This window comes from Leuciscus leuciscus (genome assembly GCF_965113295.1).
Source record: "Leuciscus leuciscus genome assembly, chromosome: 7".
NCBI classification, from domain to species: Eukaryota; Metazoa; Chordata; class Actinopteri; order Cypriniformes; family Leuciscidae; genus Leuciscus; species Leuciscus leuciscus.
The window spans coordinates 14,340,350-14,359,183 of record NC_138731.1 but is presented as its reverse complement, the minus strand read 5'-3'; the positions used below and the strand labels follow the sequence as shown (position 1 = coordinate 14,359,183).

Sequence of the window (18,834 nt, the reverse complement as noted above, 5' to 3'; positions counted from 1 at the left end):
ACCGTGTTGCCCCCCCAAAAATTATATACGTTTGGAATGGCATGAGGGTGAAATTAACTCAACCCCCAACCCCAGACACACACATACACAATTGTTGAAATATTTCTTTAAACAAACTATAATAACAAAATATAAAAAATAACCCATGAGTGAGTTTTATTTGACTCTTTATATCTTTATATCTTTATATATATATATATATATATATATATATATATATATATATATATATATATATATATATAAAGATAGATATCTGTGTTAGGAGGAAATATTTTAACATCCAAAAATAAAATTAAAATTAAATAAAAAATACACATCACTAACTATATGTGACTTTAACTGTGTCACATATAACTGTGTCACACATTAACTATGTGAATTTCCCTCTCATTTTGTATGTGTGCTCTGACCTAATGTTACCTTTTGCTGTTAACCCTAAAACATCCTGACTGATGACTAAACTATGTAGTTCTGCCTCAATAAACTGCAGATATGACAGTTTCAGTCTAACTGTTAAACAGTTGTGTGTGTATATTTTTGTGTGAATGTGTTGTTTGTCTGTGTTTAGACCCTTGGCTTCTTTTAGTCTGCATTGGAAAATACGTTATATATTTGTGGTTTGGTCTAACATTTCCCTGAATCAACAAGTCTTTTCAGATCATGCATGAATGGTGTCACATATCTGAAGATCAGATGAAGGTTCTTGAGATGAGAGTGCAAGATGAAATTTCCACATTACTGAAATCAGTTTAGAGTGACTACCCAACTCAATTCTTAAAAAAAATGAGAGATCTAGATTACAATTCTGTGTAACTATCGCAGGTATCAAAGATGTGCATGACAGTGGTTCATTTGGTAATCAATTGACTGCTTCCAGTTAATCTAATGCTTATACTGGATTGCCACAATGCTAGTGGTTTGTGGGTGTTTGCTAGGGTGTTTTTGGATGGATGCTATGCTTAGCAGATTAAGACTCTTGAAAAATATTTATAATTTATTGATTCCTATTTTTACTCCCAGTTGGTACAAGCTTTAGTTACAGCATTGTTAAGTGGCTATGGCATAGCTATGTGGTTGCTAGGGATTTCTGTATAGTTACTAGTTGCTTACTGGCCAAAATCAAAAGGGCCTACATCCAAGTCTGTATGATATTTTAGTCCCTACATATTTGGTTCCAAATCATCAACAGCAGACTGTTTGTACATTCCACAGAGCTTTCAGACCTCAGGAGTCGAACCTCGGCTCATGTGATGACACCAAGATCAGTCTGATTTGTGCAGAGGCACAAACATTTTTTTACTCCTCATATCCCATATGATGTTTGGAGATGCGAGAGGCTCTCTTTATCTGCTCCATTGTGTATTGAATTACCTTGACAACTGGATGTTTCTAGCATAGTCTGAGGATATGGTGTGTCAACATCGAGATGTTGTCTGCTAAAGTGAAGGCTTGAGAATCAATTTTATTGTTCTAGTTCTTTTATTTATAAAGCACATTTAAAAATAGTCTGAGGAATGACCAAAGTGCTGTACAAGTCAGATAAACACAACAGAAAATTAATTATAACACATAATAAATTAGAAAACACATAATAAATTAGACCATCAACATCATTTAAAAGCTAAAGAAAACAAATGAGTTTTCAAGAGAGATTTAAAAAGTGATAGGGAGGGAGCAGCCCTAAGTTGTGCTGGCAGGCTGTTCTACAACCTAGGTCCCACCACCGAAAAGGCTCTATCTCCTCTACGTTTCAGCCTTGTACAAGGAACCATGAGTAAATTTTGGTTACCCAATCGTAAGACTCTCGTAAGGCTATAAGGATGCAGCAGTTCAGATAGATAGCTTGGTGCAAGGTTGTGTAGACATTTGTACACAAATAGGAGAGTTTTAAAATCAATCCTAATATGAACCGGAATAAGCCAATGAAGAGCTCGTAAAATAGAAGTGGCGTGATCATACTTACGACCATTCTTACGAAATTTGGCTGCAGCATTTTGAACCAATTGTAGCCAAGTAACCTGGGACTTTGAGATGCCACAGTACAAATAATTGCAATAGTCCAATCGACATGTAATTAATGTATTGCTATCTCAAGGGACTTTCAAGGCAGAACATTTTTAATTTTAGAAAGGAAGACGGAGCTTGAAGAAGCTAGAGGCAACAACAGAGGATATATGTATATCTAGAGTTAGCCGACTGTCAAGAAAGACACCAAGGTTCCATACAGACCCTGAATTAAAAGGTAACAGACTTTCTAAAATAGAGTTATTAAACTTAAAATTGTCAGATGGGTCAAAGACTATAACCTCAGTCTCTGAGTCATTTAGGGTTAAAAAGTTACTAGCCAGCCAAAGCTTTACCTCATCAAGATATGCATATAAAGATTGAATTGCAGAAGGGTCATTTCTTTTTAGAGGCAGATAGATCTGGGTGTCATCCGCATAAAAATTGAAGGATACACCATGCCTTTTCAGAATCAAACCTAAAGGAAGCATGTAGAGAGAGAAAAGCAAAGGTGCCAGTATAGAGCCCTGGGGGAGTCCAGATACAAGAGGAGCAGCAGAGGAGATAAAATGGCCAATCCTGACAGAAAAATATCTCTGAAATTAAAAACCCATGTGTAAGCTCTAGGTCCAGGTGTGACCATGTATATGAGTAGACTCATTTATCCATTGCACTAAGTTAAACGACTCAATGAGACTTAGAAACTCCTTCGAAAGGGAGTTAGATGGACAGCAGACATGGAAAATCCCCAGCTAATAAAAAGCTATCACAATTTGTAGTGATGTACCCCATTAGTTCAGTATATGAACTAATTTATTTATTTATATCACAATTTATTTCTTCGGTCGAAAAGATATAATTCCGATATCGATATGAACAATATCGCCTCAGAAAAACTACCAAGAACGCCCACAACGGATGTCTGTACCAACAAACTTCTGAAAAATGAATTTGCCAAGTCTATGAAACCTCCTCCTATGAGACTATATAATATTTAATAAAATAAAAAGGTACAAATAAATTAATGTTCACCTTTTATTTTTATTTAGCCTTCATTCAAAGAAGAAATGTGAAATCACTGTCAAATAAACAAGACTCTCAACTTATTAATATTAATATCTTTAACTTGAAACTATAACATAGGCTGATTATATTATTCTCATAGATTGAAACAAAAGTGTTTTTACCAGGATAAAGAATATGAAAAGTGCTCAGCATTGCTGCAGAAAACAGAAAAAATAGTGATCAGTGATCAACAACAAAAACACGTTGCTTGGGCAAAGACATTGTTGAGTGTTTATGACACCCTGAATTCATTCCGATTGATGAATCTGAACCCAGTGTTTACATGAACGCTAAACAAGTGATCGGGTTGATATGCGTTTATGTCACAAGCTTCAAATCGGAATAGATTTTTTGACATGCGCCCACTGCACAAATATACAGAGTTTCCTGCTGTTTGCGCATAATAACCATTATCCTACATTGGTTCTTTATTTGTTTTAAACAGCAGGGAGCATAATTCTGGTCATAGTTTGGAGACAATGAGCATATGAATCATTGTGCCGTGCTGCTTATATTTTATCACGCAGAAAAAATACCCCTCCCCGCGCCCAAAAACATTAATCTGTGGATGAGAATCCGAAACAAGGACTAGTGGGATGTTGTCCTGCTCCACTTCACTGACGCTGAGTGAAAGGAGAATTTTAGAATGACGGGACACTTCATTTATACAACACTTTATTCAACAGGAAGAACAGCTTGTTCCGCTCGTCATGCGTCATTATGCTATCTACGTCATTGCACATGAGCAGTCTTTTCAGTTTCGGTTTTCAATCCGATCAAGTGTTTATATATTCTCTTGATCTGATTAGAAAAGGAATAAACCACCCCTTTCAATCCGATCGAAATTTCATTTGGATCGAGCTCAATCGGATCGATTAAGGTCTTGTCACGGATTCAACAACACCATCACTCCAGCCATCAGCACCAGATTACCACACTCCGCCCACTTGTTCTCAATCACCCGAGTTCTGGGGTGATTGAGAACCCGTCATTCCCTTCACCTCATTGTCTGGTCTCGTCTACGACAAGCTCTACAGACCCTACTTGTATACTCACCTGAGAGACTTACCTGAACTACCCAATCCTGTTGTGTTCTCCTGTTCGTCCGCTCTTCCATCACCATCACAAGCCTTCACCTGCACAGAGAAACACCGTATCATCAGACAGCTAAGTTTACGTCAGATCACATTTGCCTGTTGACTCACCTGTGTCGCCTCCCCGCTTTACCTCTTCATCACTCCTGCAATAAAGCTTTATATTTACCACTTACCTCATCTGTCCTCCTCTGTTTATGACAGAAGACCAGACCAACAACATGCAGGAAGCCGCAGACACGAGCGGGGATCTGTTTGCCGAACTAGTCCAGGCAGTTCAACAGTCACTTCTTCCGTCAACACCCACTCCTTTGGCTGCTGCCTCTGCCGGTCCCATGGCCCGACCAGCAACATACACCGATGAGGCGGAGGATTGCACTGGGTTCATCTTACAGTGCTCGCTCTACTTCGAGATGCAGCCGCTTCTATTCACCTGTAGCAAATTAGCTCAAAATTAATATTAATAATTAATTATAACTTGTAATAATTAATTATGAATATGTGGATCAATTAATAGAATTAATTTAATGTAGTAAGATTAATACTACAATCAATCAACCTGTTCGTCCCGTGAACACTCAGGGCCCTATTTTAACGATCTGAAACGCAAGTGTCAAGCGCAAAGCGCAAGTAACTTTGTGGGCGGGTCTTGGGCGCTGTTGCTATTTTCCCGGCGGGATAAATGACTCTTGCGCCCGACGCAAATCTAAAATGGGTTGGTCTGAAGTAGCTTCATTATACATAGGTGTAGTTTGGGCGTAACGTGAAATAAACCAATCAGAGCGTCATCTCACATTCCCTTTAAGAGCAGGCGCGCTTGTTCTAAAGCGGATTCCTATTATAACCGCGGATTTGCCAGGCGCGCGCCAGGAGCGGTTCACAGCCGAGGAGACCGACGTTCTCGTCAGGGCCGTAAAACACAGAGAAGTGACGTTGGGGATGGAGAAACACACTCTATCTATCTATCTATCTATCTATCTATCTATCTATCTATCTATCTATCTATCTATCTATCTATCTATCTATCTATCTATCGTAATAATGTATGATTTGCAAAAATTAAAACTGCTGCTTCTGTGTAGACGAGAGAATCAAAGTGTATGCGCGTTGTGCACACGCTACATTGATTATGGCCAAGCATGCGCTCTTAAAATAGCATATGAATAACATGCGCAACGCGCCACTGACTTTAAACTAGTTTTTTTCGGTCAGTGGCGGAATTGTTTTCTAAACGTGCAAAATAGCATGAGGGAACGTTTGCGCCGGAACATGCCTCCTCTTTGCGCTGAACCGCCCCTGGGAGCGCAAGTGTATTTCTTAGTTAATCGACGTGCGTCTGTGGAGGGAAAAGCGCGCTTTGCGCGGGTGCAAAATAGGAATGATACATGCGTCGGTGTACAAAGTCAATTGCGCTGGTTGCAAGATAGGGCCCTCAGTGTTAATTGTTTATTAATTCTAAGAATGTTAATTTCCGGGGGAGGGAAATGTCTTTCTTACTGTACAGTACACTACTAAGAGCCTGTAGACAAAATCTAAATTGTAAAATAAACTTGGTTGCAAGCAGAGAATCAGAACCAAATATGTATTGTGCAAGTAAGTTTTATTAACTAAATCACAAATATTACTAATCTAAACACACATACACACAAACATGGTAAAATGGTAAGTGACAGTATGAAACCAGAAGCAGGAAATGGAACTATGGAAAAGATCCATCTAACTATGAAAAGAACCATCAGCTTGTTATTTTCAGAGCACCTCATTAAATGTATACTTGCATGGCCTTTGCAGTGAAAGCATTTCGTGAAGTTCCTGAAGAAGGATTTTGATGGTTCCATGAGTCTCAATCAATTTCTTCTGTGTTGAATGAAGAAATGGTGATGAACTTGCATGGTTTGTTTGACTCTGTTGCCATGGCTGGAGTGCAGATTGTGGCCTGCCGGCCCTGGGCCAGAGAGACCATGCAGAGTAACCAGGAGAAGGGAGGAAGTCGGAAGAGTTGATGGTTGGAGTTGCGATTGAGTTCTTCTGCATTGAATTAAGAAATTGTGCCAAACTCCTGATGTTGTCCTTGATTATGTTGTGGTTGAGAGAGTCCTCTCTCTCCTGAATGAGCACATGGCTGGTTGTGGGTCAAGGCCTGCTGCCCTGTGGCGCGAGGCCACGCGGGACAGCAACACGGACGTACCGAGAAGGCTAAGAGAGGAAAGGGCTTGTGTAGAGGCCATTTAAAGCCCGAGAAAGGTCCCACCTCTCAGGGTTGGTTCGACCAATAAGAAAGGTGGAATTTCCAAGAGGGAAATCCCTCTGTTGGGAGGATTTATGACTCTGTCTCAAGTGTGGTTAGACATAGGCCTTGCCATTTGTGTCCATTTATACTCAGATAGATATAACAAACACATATTCACATATAACAAACACATATAACAATTCTATAAGAAGGCGATGTACACTAAAGTGTGAGTCATTAAATGAGAATTAATTAGATAGGAGACACGATATAGGTGGGCTTACATTTCTAGTAGTTCTCTCATAAAGCATGCATAAAATAAATATAAATGCAAGAGACAGCATACAAGACATAAAATGATCACACATGTTCACATAACAGATGAAAGAGATTTGTCAAGACTGTGGCTGTTCATGCATGTTTGTTCTCAGACGACTGCAAAATACTCTAGCTAAAAAAAGGAAACAGGGAAGATGCACCATTTCTGTCCACAGCACACTAGATAAAGATGAAAAAAGTGAAAGAATAGATGAGAGAAAAAAAAAGGAACCGTAAAAGATGGTCAACACACCCCCACACACAGATTCTCGATGCCTTTAGTTCCTGATACTCACGTGACGTGGTTATATCCGCTGCCTATACTACAGACAGGTCACACTGAAGCCTGCAGTTGTGTGCTGTGGTTCTATGAATAAAGAAGCATGATGACATCCAATAAGAACTTTAAAGCACCTTTAAAACAGCTTAGCAGCCTGGACAGCTACATAATCGACAGCTCTCAAAAGAAGAAAAGCACACTTTGGCGACGACGCTCTTTCAACAGTGCCAAAAGTTTGAACACTGAAGAAATCAAAGGCGGGACATTATCACTCAGTCAGGTGGGACAATCAAAATGCAGTGATGGGATCTTGATATCTGTTTGTATGGCAACATGAATGCAGAGAGTTTATAATTATGTAACTTAACTGGTCTAACATAATAAACTAATCCATTTTGTCAAAATATCCTGAATGAATATTCTTTATTTCTTTATTTCTTTATTTATCAGTTATCAGCTGTAATTGATCAACTATTCAGATTAGATTTATTTAACATGCATTCCTGCAAAATAACAATTTCTACAAGATTCTTGCAGTTTTACATAATTTAATCACATTAAATGAATCTGAGAATTATTCTTTTGCAGCTGCGCAGAACACACTCAACATCTCTGGTGGATTATACCGATCCTCAGAGGTAAGACTGATTTACTGATTCATTATGAATGTCTGATGTCTCTCATGCAAATATTTGGTTCACATGTCTCCTGTTTTGCACAGAACAGTGATTATATTGGAGAAACAAGACAATGAAGCCTTTGGATTTGAAGTCCAGGTATGTTTTTATAATCATAAGCAATGCTTCACACTGCATTACATGCTTTTTTATGGCTCCATAGTTATAAATGCTACTTCCTTTGATATTTTTAGTGTGACCTAATTTATCAGATACATTTTTTAGAACAGGCATAAATGTTTTTAAAGATATTTTCAGTAACGGTCCTTTGGGATGTGTGTCTCTTTGTGCAGACATATGGTCTAAAGGTGAAGAACAGCAGTATGGTGGAGATGTGCACATTTGTGTGCAGTGTGCAGGATGGCAGTGCAGCCGAAACTGCAGGTTTGACTGCTGGTGAGCAGGTTTTCCGTTTCCTCTTGTCAAAGTGTTACTCACTCCACCCATTTGACCCGACCTTGTTTACATGTTATTTTCTCACAAGCCTAAACCACATCTACATTTAACACAGCTGATGTGTTGCTCTTTTCTGTCTTCATGGACTGTTATTTCATGCTTTCTCAAGCATGAAGTATTTTTTTTTTTTTTTTTTTTTTTTTTGATGGAAAGCACTAAAATCAGCCTGTCAATTTCAATTCATTGGATAACACTTTTTAATGTTACCCGAGGTCCACTTATAATGTTAATAAGATATTTACATAAAAAACTATCAACATTTAGAAATTTCCTACATTGTTTTTGACCCTCTGATTTAAACAGCCCATTTAAGACTTAAAATGAATTTCGTTTTGTATCAATTGTATCTTAATTTTAATAATTTTTTCATTAACAAATTTCCTGGATTTAAAGTAAATATAGGCTAGCAATCACAACATAAGGTGCTTGAACTGGAGATCATCATTAACCAGACCGTAGCCTACTCGCCTCACATGTCTAAAAAATGTGAAATATATTTACAGAAAGCTGGTTCTAAACAAAACCATCCAAAACAAAAAACTATGTAGCCTAATAAATGTGCATTTCTCCGGTGCGTTCACTAGCCTACTGCGAAGATCGCGAGTCAATAGCCTATCGTCAACTTCATCTTTGCCAGAAGTTAAATTTAAATTGCGTGTGTGAATGAATGATGATGTTTTAGCAAACTGTATTGCTATACTGAGGAAAGGAAAATTCGACTGAAATGTTGAAATAAAATGTAGGCTATTTGTATAAGCAACGTATTAAACTGCAAATTAACAATATGCCCTAATATTTCATGAAAACAACGTTACAGTCAGGCGAAATATGAAAGACAACATCTTGTTGACTAGATTTGGGTACAGTTTTTACTGTAGAATATACTGCCACGTCAAATAAGCTTTTGTTTAGCAATTTCTATATCTATTTTTGTCAAAAATAAAGTCATCAACTAAGATGTTAGCTGTTCCAATGTTGACTATATTCAAACTAATGAATACATAGATACAATGTAGGCCTATAATCTTTTTTTTTTTACAAAGAAAGAGTACACTTGAAATATTGTTGAAATTGTAATTATTGTTGTAATTGTAACCTTTTTAATAAAATAGCAAAACATATTTACAAGATAGATGTAAGCAAAATCTTAAATGGTCAATATGGTCGAGATAATAATTTATCAAAAATTTATATCGAAAAATCAATATAAGACTTCTTCTAAATATATCTTTTGTCCTTGCATTGTGGCTCAGTCAGTGTCACACCTGAATGAATGGCTCATCATTATGCAGAGTGGGTGGGACATTGTATTCTAAGGTGTAAACCACTCCTCGTTCACGCCCCCCTCGCATATTGGCTTTCCAAGCAAAACCTGTTTTACATCAATTTAAATCAATGTATGGTTTTATGTGAACGATAAAGCAAGACTATTTTCACATAATTTTGAAGAAAAAACTCTAGGCGAGGACATCCATTAGTTAAAAGTCTTATTGACACATATTTACTATGTGTTTTGTGGCCTTATTTCAGAAATTTTAGTTTTTAGTTTTTTCAATAACCATGCATAAACATTATTCTCTCAAAAATGAAAACATGTACATACACGTGGCTCACATATTATGGTAGCCCTGTTTGTGCTATATAGAGTGAATTTACACCTTTGCCATTAATATGTTTATATGCAACTGAAAAAAGCACAAATGTCAGGGCATGTCAGAACATCTCAAGGGCCCCAAAAACAGCCCAGACCCCAGAGGGTTAAGTGTGAATGGTCATTGTTGTGATTGGGAAAAGTCTTTCCATATGAAATAAATATTACACATATAGAAACGTTTTGTTTTTGATGATTACAGATGATTAACTAATCATGAAAAGGGTTGATAATAGCGTTAAATTCACTACTCCCATTGCACAAAAGGCTGCAGCGCTGGGCAATGTTGCAATTTGAGTGCATTACATTTGGAAAACTTAGCAGGCATCTCAATCTATTTAGTCCATTAGTTTTTAGTGTTTAAGTAGCTCCATATCACAAGTGGGAAAATCAAAGAAGCAGACGTTGATCTGTGTCTGCATTTTGTACAAAATAATTAAACCAAAGTAGGCTAAAGTAACAGTAGTGCAAATGGATATACTTGGATAACAAGTATTATACCATGGTCTGTCTGAATACTCAATTCTGATTGGCTGCAAGGTGTGCAATAACCGTGTAATGCACAAGTCATTCCAAGTCAGTCTAAACACAGAAAATGCGCTGTTTTCATTGAAGCACACACACGCATACGTCACTCACACACAGAGCGGAGATTGCGCTGCACACACACAGAAACATTCAGGAGCACAGAAACTGCCTGCGACTTTTAATAATAAAATAGCTTCGCTACTCAATCACTACACTATATTTCTCAGCAACGAGGGGGTTCCATCGCTATTTTGAAGTAATTAAACTCACAACTTCGTTGTTAATAGAGAGAGAGAGAAATACTGAACAGACGCAGGTATACATTCTCATCTCTCTCTCTCTCTCTCTCTCTCTCTCTCTCTCTCTCTCTCTCTCTCTCTCTCTCTCTCTCTCTCTCTCTCTCTTTCTCGGATGATGATGATGATTATTTCAAATAAATGCTATAATTCATTCATTCAAATAAATGTAATATTACGCACTACTTTATCTCTCTGTTTGATTCAAATCGGGAAGAATGCTGGATGGAAGAATAAGTACACTGACGAAAATAACCGTAAATTTTACCCTTTTCCGGTCAATATTGCGCTGTAAGCATCAAAAACAGCTTTAAGTTGTCAATGCTGACAAATGACCATGGTATAAGCCGGATAATTCATGGCCAGCTGTGCATTAAACGATTTTAATGCACGTTGCGGAGGCAACCACTTTCATTTAATGCACAGCTAGCCGTAGATTATCCCTTACATATATAACAAATACATCTCAATAGTGCAGAAACAAAACCAAACAAAATAAAATAAAAATAACAGTGCAGAGTAAACTAGTACATTAAAAAAGTAAATTTAACAAAAATAATATATAGAGAAGTAACATTAGTTAAAGGTGAAATTAACTAATATTTAATTCTAACCGTGTCACTAGTATCGGCAAAAAAACCTACAAAAAAACAAAAACAAAAACGGTAAATTATGACATGTTTCCCAAATACTCGTTTTGTCTGCCAAACAAACAAACAAAACAAACAAACACAGAAAACAAATAAACGTCAATCTAGCGAAAGACAGCTATGACAGAAGCTGGTCAGGCTAAAACAACAACACTAAAACACCACTCATTTCACCTCTAAACTTGCAATTAAGAAGGTTAAATTAAACATGAAAAATTGCCAGCTCTGTGTAATGTGTTAGTCTCATTTTCTTTTAAATCTCTCTCTCTTTGATAGGTGACATCATATTGTCAGTAAATGGAGTCAGTATTGAGGGTTCTACCCACCAGCATATTATTGAGCTGATTAGAGACTCCACTAACATGCTGAAGTGAGTATAAGTATTAAACAATATTTTTGTGCTATATGGTCATGAATGATAACCTATCCACAAATAATACAGTGTGTTGAGAAGATGTGTGCTATTGAGTGATCAGACTCATGGATGATAAAATGTATGGAAAACAAAAATCCTAGGGAGACCAGGGTGTGCACCAGCTGTGCTCAAGTTACAACTCAGTCTAGTTGTGACGTAAAGGGACATTAAGTTACAATTTATGCACTATACTATATATATTTTTTATACTTAACATTTTAAGAGAGATAACATTATGTGAATAAAGATTTTTTTAGTGGTTCTGCAGCATGAACCTGATCTAAACAGATTTCAAAGCAGCTTTACAGGAAAATAATGCAACAAAGGTTGTTTCTGCTGTACAGCAGATCTAGAAGAAAATAACGCCATAGTCCAGCTTTAGTAAGTTCAGTGATGGATCATTTTTGTTGTAGAAAAGTTATCAATTTAGGGCTAAAGTGGAGAAAACAAATATGTGGGTCTTTAGGAAGTTTTATTCGTCCACAGGCATTTTCCCATTTTTTTCTCCTCTTATCGCTAGGAAAGCAGTGAAGACTTACATCGCTTCTCTTGTTGCCCTTCGACTGAAAATTACAACCAAAAGCCACACAATGTGGCATCGTATCAGTATTTCAGGTAGCACCAGTAGCTCACCGAGTACAACCATTTGACGTCACTGACGCAGAATGCACTGTGCACCTAAAATAATGGCACCCCCCATTGTCCTTAAAATGTATAAAATGATTGGGATTTTTATTTTTTTTATAAACTAATTCTTTCATGGATTTTCTACTAAATTTTTCAGTAGAGACATCATTTACGTTATATTAAGCCATACAAGTCTTAATACCCGGGGTTCACTTTAAGAACTTACAAACAGCTGGTGGATCCATATCCTGATCCATAGACCAGGGGGCAGCTGGTAAACTTAGCCATTATGTTAAGACAGTGACTTAAGATCTAGTATGACCCACTAGCAGTTAGTCAAGGGATGGTTAGTCTTACTTTTCAGTATCAAATTAGGCAAATGTAAGTTTATATGTAACTGACGTAAAAAAGTTATGAACATTTTTAAAGAAAAAATTAAATGACTAACGTAAGACTAGTCTAAGCGGTTTATGGTTGCACCAGCTGTGTAAGTTACAACGTAGCCTAGTTTTTACATAAATGGGCACCTAGTTACAACTTACGCACTACTACATATTTTTGAGTAACACCATTAAACTTAGTTGAAGAGTAACTTTAAAATATAAAATTAAATATTTACCTCCGATCAGGAGTAATGGTTGGGAAAAAATAGCAGAATGAATGAACTGCATCAATAAGCTCTTGTTTTTACCCAACAGACTTCAATTCTTTAGACAAATATGATAATGCTGACATTTACACTCGCTTATATTTTAAGAGTAACCTGGAAATCCAGACTCAAATCTGAAAGTTTAAAGGGATAGGTCACTTTGAAATACATTTTTGGTATGTTTTAGCTGACCTCAAGGGCATCCAAGATGTAGGTGTCTTTTTTTCCCGCAGTAGTTTCAATTTTGATATTTTTAGGTCAAACCGTTCTTGTCTGTCAGTCATATAATGCAGGTCTATGGTCACAAAACGAGCGGTTTGTGTGAGAAAACGAACAGTATTTATATCGTTTTTACCACTTATACACAGCCATGTCCAAGTGATCTGATCTGACGTGTACGCAGACTGGTGCATAGATATATACACTAGATGTCGCCTTAAAGACATTCGTTCCAATGAACTGCCGTAGACAAGGCGACATCTAGTGTGTATCTATGCACCAGTCTGCGTACACGTCAGATCAGATCACTTGGACATGGCTGTGTATAAGTGGTAAAAACGATATAAATACTGTTCGTTTTCTCACACAAACCGCTCGTTTCGTGTTTTAGGCCATCAATGTGTACTTACGATGGGGAATTGTTTAATTTGGATGACGGGGAATTGTTTTAATTTGGACTCTGTGCATGCTCTTTGAGACAGTGACCATAGACCTGCATTATATGACTGACAGACAAGAACGGTTTGACCTAAAAATATCAAAATTGAAACTACTGCGGAAAAAAAGACACCTACATCTTGAATGCCCTTGAGGTAAGCTAAAACATACCAAAAATTAATTTCAAAGTGAACTATCCCTTTAAGGGTCTGGTATCGAGTAATGAAAATCGCCCAACTCGAGGGGTGGCACCAAGCATGCATTTGAAAATCTCACTGCACGCAATTGGATAACACTACGACCAATCACTGTCGTGATTGCGCTGTCACTAGCGCTGTTGTCATCTGTTTAGCTCGCCTCTGGCCCGCCTATATCAGATACACAGATGTGATTGGTGCAGCTCGGCTACAAGGGTATAGTTAATGAGCATCATTACTCAATGCCAGAGTAACTCGCTGAGCAAATTCAAATTGTGCTCTCGCGAGAACTCTGGATTTCCAGGGTATTTTAAGAGAGAAAACATTAAATCAATAGATTACTTTGTCAGCTCTTCAACACTTCCAAAACAGTGTGCAGCTGAATGCATCGCTCTATGTTGTGTATATCAAATAAAATTTGTCATAATAAATAAATAAATGTAATTTCTTATATATATTTTTGTATCAGTATTTATTTATTGATCATTATTAATTAAATACAGTTTCTGAACATTATTTTACATATAAAAATACCAATTATGTTATTCGTGATTAAGTAGTATCGTATTTAATGGAAATTTATTTTCACAATTAGTTATGAGGCAAAAGAATTTAGAATGAAGGATAAACTGAAAATCACAGCATTTCAACACAACTTCTGCTCACGTACTTGAAGGCTGTTGTGGGATCATTGAGGGTAAACAACAATTATGCCTCTACACATTACTTTAAGGAGATGACTACGTTCTGTCTTACGAACAAATGGTGCAACCGAATAAAGTACAGAGTTAGTTACAAACTAGTAGTTACTAAGCCTCTAGTGTGGACTTAACATTCCAATGTAAGTAAGAACTTACGAATGACTGGTACAACCCTATCCAGAAAATCACAGAGACTTGACAAGGACTCTTTTAACTTGGGCTAATGGCTAACCACCAAGCAACCACCCAGAACTTTACATGAATAAGGACTTGTTAGCGGAACACCCTAGCAACCAACAATCGAAACAAAATGTGTATATTACATAATCATCAACCAAAAAAGAAAAGATGCTTTGACCATCATGTCTTCATTTGAATTTCTCCTCTTCTGTATGCGTGTGTGTGTGAAGGTTGGAGACAGTCAGCGGGAGTGTTGTGAAGAGAATTGAATTAGAGAAAAAGATGCGCTACCTTAAGGTGTGTATTTATGAATGTTAGTGTGTGTGTTTGTGTGTGTACACTGAAACCTTACTCAGAAAGATACACTGCATAACTGAGAAATCTCAGGCAGTCTGAATTGTATATAATGTAGTGTATTTGTTACCATGAATGCTGAGGCATCTAAATGAATGCTGATCGGCATACTGTACATACACATTTACCACAATGACTCATAGACGTTGATCTCGTTTCTGTGTTTTACATGTTTTCCCTCGGCACAGCAAACACTTCGTGAGAAATGGGTGGAACTGCAATCTCTCACACTTCAGGAAAAGCGTCTTACTCGAGGTGAGAAAAAAAAAAAAAAAAAAGAAGAAACTACACTACTCAGTTTAGTTTCATCTCTAACTGTTCCAAGGGCATTTATCTTACTGAGAGAGTTCCGATTTGAAGAATTCTAAATCTATTTGAAGAGTTCAGCTTTAAATGAGGTTTATAGGTTTATAGGTTTATATTATGAAACATTTTCATTCAAGATAATTTTGTTCCTCTGGACAAAAACAAAGATGCTGCTTCGATCCTTAAGTTTACACCCCAGCATAATACATATTTACATATATCCGAAAAGACAAAATAATCACTGAATTTATAAATATTGCAGAAATAAAGGTTTCAAATTGTATGTCCCCTTTGTTCTTATTATGGTGTAATTTCCTCGATGATAATTGATGTGTGCTTTGTTATAGTTGTGCATAAGTCCCTGCTTCATCTGAAGTTGTGAAGCTGTTAGCAAAAGCTGTTTTAAAGTTTTTAGGAAACCCTCATTGTGTCCCTTGTCTGATACTCTGTTACTCAACAGGCAAATGTTTTTTCAGATGTTGAATGATTAAGGGCCATTAGGATTAATGTTATCTCTTTCTGTGTTCCAGGTAATCTGAATGAAAGTGCTCAGCATCTGTCTTTTGACTCTATGATGTCTCTTTCATCTCCAATGGGCCACTCTGGGCAGCGTTTTTCCAGTGACAGCAGTTGCCGCAGCATAATGACAGATGATAGTGAGGATGGTGCCTTCATGTCACCAGTATTTGATGATCCGAGTCCATTAAGCCCCACTGAGCCAAATGGGGGCTTCTTCCAGCTAGAGGGAGGGGCGTTGCGACCCCTGACAAGAACACGCAGCATTAGCCTGACCAGCAGTAACAGTTCACTCTCCCCAAGCTGGGAAAATTCATCTTCATCCATGTTTGGGACCCTGCCAAGGAGAGGCAGAAGAGGTAGCGTCCGCAAACACCTTCTGAAGTTCATCCCTGGTCTGAATCACTCCGTAGAGGAAGAGGAGGGCAGCTGAAACCTCATTCATACCTCAATTGACTGTTGATCTGATGAATTCTTTGTATGGACCTTGGGCAGTGGAAGGTTCATTCCATTTTGAACTCTTCTGTTCTCAAGATGTTCTAGAATTCATGTCTCATGTTTTTTATGACTTTCCTGCTTTAAGTGTCGATAAAAACAGGAGTCGAGTCTCACATGAGCATTACGGACTGCATGATGGCAATCTCTGTGTCATTTTCTGTCAATTATGACAATGCTTTATCAAGCACTATGACTTCCCAAAGATTCAGCACTGCAATAAACAACTGGCATTAACTAAACCTTAGGGAAAGTGTATGATGAAAAGCAACTGCATTGAGCACAATCTTTAGAATTATGCACATTGTTTCCACTGCTCTAATTCAGTGATTTACACTTTACACTGCTAGCTTATGAATGTGTCCTATTTCCCACTTGATCTCTAACCAATCAAGATCTCAAAGTCTGCTGTAGCATGCAATTGATGTGTGGTTGCTCAGTGGTTAGAGCAAGTAAGTTCTTAATGTTAAGTATGTGCCTTGCTGCGCTCCAAAATGTGTCAGACTGCAATTCTTAACAAAATGCAAGTTACACTTTTAGTATTTCTGCAAGGGCTGCAATAGTGGGTATAGCGCCTCCTTTTAAAGTCAGCCTTCTCATTCAGATTTTGGTGAAGCAAGAAGCTGAAAAGAACATAAACTACTTGAATAATAACACATCTGGTTTACAGGTGACTATATGCTGAGAGTCATAAAATGCTCTGAACCCATTGATTTAAACGTGTGGAAACGTGTACCAGATGTGGGCCGGATCTGGGCCGACACTATGTTGCTGTCTGGGGTGGGTGGCAACTGCAGACATTTGAAGGTAACTCTGAATTGTTACCACCAGTGAAAAATATATAAGCGAATGCTACGTGTGTTCAGGGCGTGTGTGAGAATATGTTTGTGCCTGCTAAATGACAAATAACCATTACAAATCATTATCCCGGCAAGTTTACTGTGATCTTTCCTAGTAGGAAAACTTGTTGGCCCTGGAACAACATTCCAATCAATGTAGGTTTAGGTTAGGGTTAGGGCTGAGGTTGAAGCTTCAATGACATTCTTATCAATCTCATTTCTCTCTGTATTTATGGTTAGCTAAACTTTAAGGTTAAAATTGTTGTTGTTTCAGGAACAACAAAAGATGTTTTGCTTGTCAAAATCTGTCACCCTGTCACCAAACATAGAGCCAGTCATATTACACAGAGATGAACTGAATAATGGACAACTAAAATTATTTTGCTCAATCTCAAAAACTTTACTGTATAAAACATCTATGAAAATGTATAGAATATATTAGCTCTTCATTTCTACTCTTTAAAAAGTAATTTAATCCTGATTGTAGATTAGTTGATGAGCAGATGAGAACTTTAAATCATTAAAGCATGAAAAGGACTGATCTGTAGTGAGTTTGTGAAATGAAAGTTAAATGCTTACTTGGAAAGACTGAGATGATATGAGTGAAAGAGCTCCAAACCACAGAGGTATAGCAAAATTCATAACAGGATGTGGTCTGTTAGAGGTGCTACTTTACCACATTTTCTTCTTGCTTTTTTGAGTGATCTCTGTAACGGACAGTTTTACTTAAACTAAATATACATTAGTGTATTGCTTGCCGTTCCATTCTTTTCTTCTTCCTTTTTTTTAAAAATGAGCATAGTGAGTATGTTCTCAAAAAAAAAAAAAAAAAAAAAAAAAAAAAATGGTCTTGCAGTTGCTGCTAGTCACCTGCATACAATACAGGAAGTATATGTGCTTGACACAAAAATACTCTGCTCTAAACATGGTTTTCTCTTCTCTTTTTTGTTTCCTTTTACCATTTTGTATGGATTTGAACAGTATGTTATCTCGATATAGTTTATTTGGCAGTAAACAAGTGCAATTAACACATTTGCATGTTAACGGTTCTCTCATGTTAATGAAAAAGAGAAAATTCCAAGGCAATTCCATGTCTTTAACAATTATTATTATTATTATTATTATTTCAATATTTAGACTTTTTATTTTTAACCACTTGAGTGCCTTTCATGAGTGCCTTGAGTGTTTTTCATTTATGACTCTCATGTTTCTAGTGAATACCAGTGGCCATACATAAGTAATACTTAAATAGTCATGTTTTAAAGTATTTATTTACAGCAACACACATAAATGTACATTTCTACAATTTGAGGATAGGCTATAATATTTTGTAAAAAAAAAAAAAATTTTTTTTTTTTTTTTATTTTTAACCTAAACTCAAACCTCTGTAAAATGTAACAGTATCTCAGTACACATTACATTCATACTGGTTTTTAGAAACCCAATTGAATAATAATAATAATAATAATAATATGTTAAACTATAAAAATTAAGACAACTTTATTACTGTTAATTTACAAATTACAACTGCACTGTAAAAAAAAAAAAATCATATTTGATCATATTAATAATACATTTATCAAATTAATTAAATCGATCAAGAGCTGCTCGTGTGCACCAAACACTTTACAACATGCTCCTCGAGG

At 36.9% G+C, this 18,834-nt stretch overlaps 2 protein-coding genes across 2 annotated transcripts in view; both read left to right on the top strand.

Annotated features, from left to right (window-relative positions):
* The window catches only part of LOC309503462 (uncharacterized protein), a 118,037-nt gene that overhangs the window by 77,135 nt on the left and 22,068 nt on the right, over positions 1-18,834 (top strand). The window lies entirely within an intron of this gene.
* On the top strand, positions 7,030-17,279 carry cytip (cytohesin 1 interacting protein). Its single transcript, XM_082176263.1, has 8 exons — positions 7,030-7,274; positions 7,583-7,632; positions 7,716-7,770; positions 7,965-8,067; positions 11,529-11,622; positions 14,909-14,975; positions 15,221-15,287; positions 15,869-17,279. Exons 1-8 carry the CDS (start codon positions 7,098-7,100, stop codon positions 16,285-16,287), a joined length of 1,032 nt encoding a protein of 343 aa, XP_082032389.1. The 5' UTR covers positions 7,030-7,097; the 3' UTR covers positions 16,288-17,279.

Coding starts and splice junctions, on each gene's coding strand:
- cytip (XM_082176263.1), top strand. CDS start 7,098: ATGATGACATCCAATAAGAACTTTAAAGCACCTTTAAAACAGCTTAGC. Junction 8,068..11,528: donor AACTGCAGGTTTGACTGCTG/GTGAGCAGGTTT, acceptor TCTCTTTGATAG/GTGACATCATATTGTCAGTA. Junction 15,288..15,868: donor GGAAAAGCGTCTTACTCGAG/GTGAGAAAAAAA, acceptor TCTGTGTTCCAG/GTAATCTGAATGAAAGTGCT.